The sequence below is a fragment of the Aquarana catesbeiana genome, linkage group LG01, assembly GCF_042186555.1.
Source record: "Aquarana catesbeiana isolate 2022-GZ linkage group LG01, ASM4218655v1, whole genome shotgun sequence".
NCBI lineage: Eukaryota > Metazoa > Chordata > Amphibia > Anura > Ranidae > Aquarana > Aquarana catesbeiana.
The window spans coordinates 989,698,201-989,707,512 of NC_133324.1; the positions used below are offsets into that span (position 1 = coordinate 989,698,201).

The following is a 9,312-nucleotide window of genomic DNA, read 5'->3' on the forward strand; positions in this document are numbered from 1 at the left end:
CCCGCTCTACAAGACTCTGGTCCGGCCGCACCTAGAGTATGCGGTCCAGTTCTGGGCACCAGTCCTCAGGAAGGATGTACTGGAAATGGAGCGAGTTCAAAGAAGGGCAACAAAGCTAATAAAGGGTCTGGAGGATCTTAGTTATGAGGAAAGGTTGCGAGCACTGAACTTATTCTCTCTGGAGAAGAGACGCTTGAGAGGGGATATGATTTCAATTTACAAATACCGGACTGGTGACCCCTCAATAGGGATAAAACTTTTTCGCAGAAGAGAGTTTACCAAGACTCGTGGCCACTCATTAAAATTAGAAGAAAAGAGGTTTAATCTTAAACTACGTAGAGGGTTCTTTACTGTAAGAGCGGCAAGGATGTGGAATTCCCTTCCACAGGCGGTGGTCTCAGCGGGGAGCATTGATAGCTTCAAGAAACTATTAGATAAGCACCTGAATGACCACAACATACAGGGATATACAATGCAATACTGACACATAATCACACACATAGGTTGGACTTGATGGACTTGTGTCTTTTTTCAACCTCACCTACTACTATGATGGAACCTCTCCCAGTACCGGCACTGGCCACACAGCCCCACAGCATGATGGAACCTCTCCCAGTACCGGCACTGGCCACACAGCCCCACAGCATGATGGAACCTCTCCCAGTACCGGCACTGACCACACAGCCCCACAGCATGATGGAACCTCCACCAGTACCGGCACTGGCCACACAGCCCCACAGCATGATGGAACCTCTCCCAGTACCGGCACTGACCACACAGCCCCACAGCATGATGGAACCTCTCCCAGTACCGGCACTGGCCCCACAGCATGATGGAACCTCCACCAGTACCGGCACTGACCACACAGCCCCACAGCATGATGGAACCTCCACCAAATTTTACTGTGGGTAGCAAGTGTTCTTCTTGGAATGCTGTGTTGTTTTGCCGCCATGCATAACACCCCTTGTTATGACCAAATAACTCAATCTTTGTTTCATCAGTCCACAGCACCTTATTCCAAAATGAACCTGGCTTGTCCAAATGCGTGTTTGCAGACCTCAAGTGACTCGGTTTGTGGCGTATGTGCAGAAAAGGCTTCTTTCCCATCACTCTCCCCTACAGCTTCTCCCTGTGCAAAGTGCGCTGAATTGTTGAAGGACGCACAGTGACACCATCTGCAGCAAGTTGATGTTGAAGGTCTTTGGAGGTGGTCTGTGGGCTGGTTTTGACCTCTCACCATCCTTCGTCTCTCCAATATGTTATGTGGCCTTCCACTTCTGGCCTTAACTGTGCCTGTGGTCTTCCATCTCCTCACTATGGTCCTCACAGTGGACACTGACAGCTTATATCTCTGCTATAACTTTTTGTAGCCTTCCCCTAAACCATAATGTAGAACAATCTTTTTTTTCAGGTCATTTGAGAGTTGTTTTGAGGCCCCCCATGTTGTCACTCTTCAGAGGAGAGTCAAAGAGAACAACAACTTGCAATTGGCCACCTTAAATACCTTTTCTCATGATTGGATGCATCTGTCTATGAAGTTCAAGGTTTAATGAGCTCACCAAACCAATTGTGTGTTTACAACTAATCAGTGCTAAGTAGTTACAGGTATTCAAATCAACAAAATGACAAGGGTGCCCAAATTTATGCACCTGTCTAATTTCATTTTGATGCATATTGCGCATTTTCTGTTAATCCAATAAACCTCATTTCACTACTGAAATATTACTGTGTCCTTCAGTTATTTGATAGATCAAAATGAAATTGCTGATCCAAACACCCAAATATTTATAAATGACAATCATGGAAATTGTCAAGGGTTCCTAAACTTTTGCATACAACTGTATCCACATGGGTACATATCCACAGACAAAATAACTAAAAAGATAAATAAATAAAGAATTGATTGGAAGAAATAGTGGGGGAAACTGCGCTAAAAACCAGATGCAAAATAGATACTGTGAAAAAGCAGCAATCCTCACAAAAACATCAATTGTGAAAAGCATAAAGAAAGTAAGAGGTTGCGCTAATATTTAAAAAACACAATAAATACTTAACAGTGAAGAAAGAATTCATATGAGGATTGAAAACACGTAAATGTGCAAAACTCAGTGATACAGATTGTATATAAAAGTCCATAAATCAAACTATCACTCAAGTGCTGTGAAAAAGTCCATAAGAATAAAAACTCAATAAAGTGTTGTAAAACGTCCAAATCACCAAAGAGAATTGGTAAAGATTGATGAAAAAAATCCAAGTGATAAATAATAAAATTCTGTGTAAATGTGTTATGGAAATGATTAAGAGCTACAATCGAGCTCAAGGTTATCTGCTGCTGTCTCTAATTTGAAAAGTGTAGATATGCATGCATATAAAAGTAAACACTCTGAGACACGCTCAGAATTGCTAACTCATTCCACTTCTGATTTATTCAAGGTGGTGTTAATGTTTTATACACACAAATACGTCATTGCTATGTTAGTCTAATAGGTACATCTCATTGGTTAAGATAGAAAAGAAGATGCATAATTTTCATAACGAGGTTTGGCTCTCTTTGGTCTTATCTCCAGTTCCGCGTTCTTCTGATATGTGGGATGTAGGGGGTACCCGCCATCTTGAGAAAATATAGGAACAGAGCAAATCTGTATACTTATATAATGAGTAAGGAGAAAAATATGTATGCACATAAGAAAATAGACATTTTCAGATTACTATTATTATTATCTACATCACATTCCTTCACAATCCCCCCTAAAATGACTATTTTCTCTTTTCTGTCCCTAATACTAAAGGTCCTACTTTTTAGCATGTCTAAGGCCATCCGGTTCTGGAATGTCATGTAGGAAGTGGGGGCTAGCTGGTCAGCAATTCCCTGGAGGGCGTCTTTAGTGTAATTTACGAATCTCTGTTGGTTATAGTATATGTAATTAATCCAATCTACATTCTTATTGACAGTTATTATAGGGATCAGTGACTCAAAACCAGCTTTTACCTGGTCCCTGGCTTTAAATTCATCAGGTACCCCCCTTGGGACCCCTATGGCATCTATGTATACATGAGGGTCAAAGCTTCCGGAGAGAGCTGCTCGCTTCCTCCTCTGACTGTGTGCTGGTTCAGTGTATGTATCGGGGGTATCTTCAGTTAAGATATGGAGAGGCATAATGACCTTTGCAAGGGCACATTCACCAGTCCAGATTCCTTCTAATCTGGTCCTGATTTTTAGGTCCCCGCAAATCCAATACACATCACCAAGTGACTGGATTTGGTTCTGTGTTAACTTCCCCGGGACCTCACTGTAGGTGGAGCAGTAGCCTTTGGTGAAATTACCCAGGAACCTTCCCTTACCCTGGTAATTAGAGTAACAGGTATAGTTCCCGGGATATATGGTGATGCCCTCTCCAGGCTTTGGATTTTTGATAACTATAGGATACTCCTTTTTCCACATTTCACACACAGTGTGATTGGTGGATGTATTAGTGAACAGACTGAGGAAACATTCCTCACTGTCTTGTGGTATCTGGAGAGGGACTGTCCCTAAGTGTGGCCTGGCACTACCACAAACATAGCAGTTACTTCTGTTATGTTGGTTTGCACTGAATCTCATCCACTCAAGCCACAAATTAGTGTCAGAGAACCCGGTTTCAGCTGCCATCGTCTCTTCAAAGGTTGGGTTTACCATTGCTACCATGTCCTTTATAGCAGTGATAGAAGGTTTAAGTGGATTCGTTATTGCCTTTGATACGTTATACATGTCTTTTAGGTAAAATTTTGCTATCGGAACACCATACGATGGGTACCTGCCTAACCAGTAAAGTCCTGCATCACCAGAAGTGGGATTCTCAATGTTTAAGACCAGTCTTTCTCCGTCATCACTACACCCTGACTTCCAGATGGACATGCGCTTAATGAGGGGCTTGCCCATGTGATCTTTCCTTTTTAAGGCACTCTGTGGTTGATATCCCCAGCCTGCTCCAGTACTCCATCCCACTGATCCCCAATAGTCACAATTTTGTCCCCAAAAATCATCCGTTACACATATGTATATCTGATCTGGGCAAATCGCCATGCAGGCCCGCTTTGCCCAACCTGGTTCATACCTTTTGCAATATCTGGGTATTATACTACAAAAATCAAAGGTAAACGCAACCACTTGTGTGTTGGATGAGTTGTACCAAAATGTAGTGATACCATCTATCTTAGTGATGGCTGCCTGTTGAGTACCTGTTTTGGTGATAACTATCTGCTGAGCTTCTACCAAACTTATTAGGCAAAGTATATACGCCACAATCATTATGGCACAAGTAGAGTCTTGTCTTCAGGAGATGGGGCTTTCTTGCAGTGGGAGGCGTGTATCCAGGTGCTTTTCCCTTCTAGCTTGACTGATGTAGCTGTGGTCAGCAGCACCTGGAATGGTCCATCATATCTTGGATCAAGGGAATTTTTCCTCGTGAATTTCTTCACTAACACCCAGTCTCCTGGCTGAAGACTGTGGGTTCCCAAGTCTGTATCTGGATCTGGAATGGAGGAAAACACTCGAGAATGGATATTGGTTAATTCCCTAGACAAACGTGTAACATAGCTAGTTAACACATCAGACTGCAACTGTAACTGTTGTGGAAAATAACAACCAAGTCTGGGGGCTGAACCAAACAAGATTTCATAAGGGGATAGGGCATGTTTCCCCCGGGGGGTGTGTCTGACACTGAATAGGGCAATGGGCAGACTGTCTGGCCAACTCATGTTAGTCTCTTGGGCCATCTTTAACATCCTGTTTTTTAGTGTCCCATTCATCCTTTCTACCTTCCCACTACTTTGAGGGTGATATGGGGTGTGTAGTGCCAACTGAACCCCCAATGCTGCCCAAATCTCTTTTGTAAGGGTTGCTGTGAAGGCTGGGCCTTGATCGCTCTCTATCACCTCTGGAACCCCAAATCTGCATACTATCTCACTTAGTAGTTTCTTAGCCGTGGTCTTGGCTGTCATGTTTGTAACGGCATAGGCTTCTGGCCAGCAGGAGAACATGTCCACCACTATTAGGGCGTATTCATATTGGCCACTTCTTGGCATCTGTATATGGTCAATCTGTATCCTCTGGAATGGATAGAGGGGTTTCGCCAAATGTTTCTGTGGCGTCTTTTCTGTTCTCCCCGGATTGCATTTTGCACATACTGCACATGAGGCGCAGTAATTTCTGGTTAAGGTGGTTATCCCTGGGGCCCAGTAGTATTTGCTGATCAATGAATTCATTAAGTTCTTAGAGAGATGTGCAGGTCCATGCGCCCATTGGACAACTGCTGGATACATATATCTTGGTAGGCAAGTTTTCCCTCTCATCAAGTACAAATCTCCATCATGGTCCGCTCCTTTATTGATCCATTCTAACTTTTCTTCTGTGTAAGCAGCCCCTTGCATAGAGGCTAAGTAATGCTGGTCAGATGGCACATGCACCGCCAAAAGCATTTGTGCTGAGGATTCACTCTCCATTTTGGCCACTTCAGCCATTTTTCGCTGGTTTCTTGCTGCCTGTTTGGCAGTTATATCTGCCAAGTGGTTCCCTCTGGCCTCTTGCGAATTCAGTTTGCCGTGTGCTTTAACCTTCAAGACAGCCACTTGGTCAGGCAGGAGTAGTGCATCCATTAAATCCTTGATGGCTGGGCCATGTTTCACCGGTGTTCCGGCTGCTGTCAGAAATCCTCTGGCCCTCCAGATAATACCGAAGTCATGAGCTACTCCTAGGGCATACCTTGAGTCTGTGTAGATGTTGGCTCTTTTACCTTCTGCTATCTTGCATGCTGCAGTGAGAGCTTGGAGCTCTGCTTCCTGAGCAGATACAGTTGGCGGTAACGCTTCTGCTTGTAGAATTTCAGATTCAGAGGTTACAGCATAACCTGTGTGATACTTGCCTCCTTCATCTGCATATCTGGAGCCGTCCACAAAAAGTGTGTAGTCAGGGTTTTCCAGAGGAATTTCACTCACTGTCGGAAAATGTGTGGTTTCCATGCGCATCATTTCAAGGCAGTCATGTGGAATAGTACAGGGGTCTCTTTCGCCTTCTGCTTCTGCTTCTTCCTTTTCTCCCCCCTCGAAAAATGGCAAAAGAGTGGCCGGGTTGAGAGTGAGACACCTTTGGAGGGTCACATTGTCAGGAAGGAGGAGGGAAATGTGCAACCGTAGATGTCTGGCCGTGGACAAGTGTCTGGGTTGCACCTGATTCAGGATGGCAGCAATATCATGCGGTGCCAGAAGAAGCAGGGGATGTGCTAAAACGAGATCTGAAGTCTTGTCCAGCAGAGCTTGAGCAGCAAAGACAGCTCTTAAACAGACAGGGCCACCCCTCGCCACAGGATCCAAGTGGCAAGAATAATATCCAATGGGTCTGGTCCGTCCTCCGTGTTCTTGGGCTAGGACCCCTGTGGCGTGGCCTTTCTTTTCCGACACAAACAGTTTGAAGAGTTTCCCGTAATCTGGAAGGCCCAAAGCAGGAGCAATGGATATTGCCTGCTTCAGAAGAATAAAATTGTCCAGAGCCTCACTTGACAGGGTAAATGGCGCAGACTTGAGGGCATCATAGAGTGGTTGCATAAGGATTGATGCATCCGGGATCCACGCCCTACAGTAAGATATGAGTCCAAGAAAAGCATGTAGTTGTTTCGCTGCTTTGGGTTGGGGAATATCTTGGATTGCAGCTACTCGGTCCGATGTGAGATGTCTCGCACCCTTGGAAATGCAGTGGCCCAAAAAGATGACTGCTTTGGAACACCACTGCATTTTGTCTTTGGAGGCTTTACAACCTTGTTCCGCAAGGTAGCATAGTAGACTTTCTGAATTTTCTTCTGCAGCGCTTTGATCATCTGCGCAAAGGAGAAGATCATCCACGTATATGAGGAGAGTCACAGCAGAGTGTTCTTTTTGCCATGTATCAAGTATGGAGGCTATGGCTTTGGCAAACTGACTCGGAGAATTTTGCGCCCCTTGTGGCATAACTGCCCAAGTGTACTGTTGTCTTTCGTGTGAGAAAGCAAAGAGATACCTGCAAGAAGGATGCAGGGGTACACTGTAGAATGCATTTGCCAGGTCCACTACAGTGAAGTACTCGGCCGTTGGAGGTACACCGGATAATAATGTGTGTGGATTTGGCACAGTTGGGGTGTCCAACACTGTGACTTCGTTGATTGCTCGCAGATCCTGCACCATCCTGTATCTGTCCGGTTCTCCCTTAGGCGTTTTCTTCTTTACAGGAAAAAGAGGTGTATTACACGGTGAGGTACAGGGAATCAAGGCTCCATTCTGCACCAAGGCAGCTACATGTTTTGAGATAGCTTCGGATTGAGCCATCTTAAGTGGGTATTGTGGTTTCCGGGGCAATAATACGCCCTCTTTGAGCTTGACTGAAACTGGTGGTACTTTTAAATGACCAATGTCCTCCGGCCCTGTGGACCATAGGCATGCAGGGATTCTGTCAAGTACTTCCTGTGGTATTGCACTTGGAGTTATTGCTTCATGAAGTGTCATCATGAGAGGCAGAGAACACAAGGCAGATGAGTCGTCCAAAGATAGGGGAGTATGTAACTTCACCCCCCCTTCAGGGGTGAATATGATTGAAGCCTGTAGTCTGGACAGCACGTCAGCTCCTAGCAGATTTAAGGGACATGTAGAGGAGACTACAAATCTGGCAAGTAAATCAGGAAATGCTCCCACTTGTAGTGGCTCAGTAAGTGGACTGGAGCGGGGTACCCCATCCACTCCTACACAGGAAACATCAATAGTAGAAAGAAAAGAATTATCAGGCAGGTCCACAGCCCTCAACACGCTTCTGGCTGCACCCGTGTCAATGAGAAAGGTGGTAGGTTTTCCTTGTATGGGTAACGTGACCTTTGCTAGGGGTCCCCCAGTTCCATTCGAGGACACTGCCATAAGGGGTGACACGGGTTTGCCCATTTCCTAGTGAGAGTTGGGGCGTGGTGGTGGTGGTTCATGTCCCCGTTGCCCTGCATAGGGTTCCCTGCCTCGTCTGGGACATCTTGGGGCTCTGCATTCTTTTCTGTAGTGACCCCGTTTCCCACAGTTGTAACAGGTGATCCTTTCCCTGGTATTGGGCAGTGGTGGTGGACGAGTGTAGGTGGGATCTTCGTCATGGGTTACCATGAGGGGCGTTGGTTTTTTACCTTTTTGATTTTCTATACCTCTAGCCACCAACAATAAATCAGACATTTTCATTGAACGGTATTCTGGGCGGGCCACCATCAGGCCTTTTCTAACATCTTCCTTGAGTCCTGAAACAAAAGCAGTTGATAACATGTTTGTGTGTGCCTTTTCATAATGGGAGAAGCCCAGATCATCAAAGGCCTGTATGAGTCTAGCATGGTACTTCTCCACAGACTCCCCTTTGTCTTGGGCAATATCTTGGATTGTGGTAGTCTGGTCTGTCAATTTCTCCTTTGCCCAATCACGAAGTTGTGCACAGAACTCCGCACCTGAGGTGTAGGAAGTGGCACTTGTCAGGCAGGCATCATTGAAGGCCATCTGCATGACTGGCCAAAAGACATATCCTGCTTTGATTTGGCATAGGCTGATCAAGTCTCTCCAGGCAGCTGAGTAAGTTTCTTGTATCTGCACTATCCTGCGGTAGAAGGGCATTGGCTGCTTCTCTGGGTCAGGCAGACTTGTCACTAAGGCCGCTGCTTGTGATGGAGTAAAAGCGACATACATCACTGGTGCCCCTTCTGGTAACCGAGACTGTTGTTGTTGCGGGGGCTGGGAAGGGACACTGTTCCTTATGGTTGTCAGCATGTGTTTGAGATCCTCTTTAAACTGTGAGTCTGGAACTGGATTGGGGGTTAAATCAGCAGGTGGCCTTGCTGCCTGTTGTTGGTCTTCCCACTCAGATGCTTCTTCATCATTAATATATCCGGCCTGTGAATGTGGTGCTTCCGTATTGGGGAAGACAGGTGTGTGGAAGGAACCATCCCTGTTTAAAACAGGGAGGACTGGGTACAGGCGGTGTTTGAGCTCACTGGGTGTACCAAGATGGCCTCCGGCAGGAAGTGCACTGGGCAGTGAGTGAAGACATGGGTGCACCAAGATGGCCGCCGGCAGGAAGTGCACTGGGCTGGGCAGTCAATGAAGGCATGGGTGCACCAAGATGGCCGCCGGCAGGAGTTGTCACTGTGGGCTGTGCTTGGGCTGGGAGGGAGAGAAGGGAGTGGATGTCAGGTGGAGGGCAGGGTTGTCCCTCCCTTCTCTCGGTCCAGGTTTTTTGATAGGGGGGTGGTTTAGGCACATTATCAATTCTGTGATAAACATACATAATACAAT

General features: G+C 45.9%; 1 protein-coding gene across 1 annotated transcript; it reads right to left on the reverse strand.

Annotated features, from left to right (window-relative positions):
• Nucleotides 1-2,334: 2,334 nt before the first annotated feature.
• Nucleotides 2,335-9,044, reverse strand: LOC141124054 (protein NYNRIN-like). The gene is made up of 2 exons (XM_073612137.1): nucleotides 4,219-9,044; nucleotides 2,335-2,611 (listed from the first exon to the last, which is right to left on the reverse strand). Exon 1 carries the CDS (start codon nucleotides 7,933-7,935, stop codon nucleotides 4,288-4,290), a length of 3,648 nt encoding a protein of 1,215 aa, XP_073468238.1. The 5' UTR covers nucleotides 7,936-9,044; the 3' UTR covers nucleotides 2,335-2,611; nucleotides 4,219-4,287.
• Between the last annotated feature and the right edge of the window lie 268 nt (nucleotides 9,045-9,312).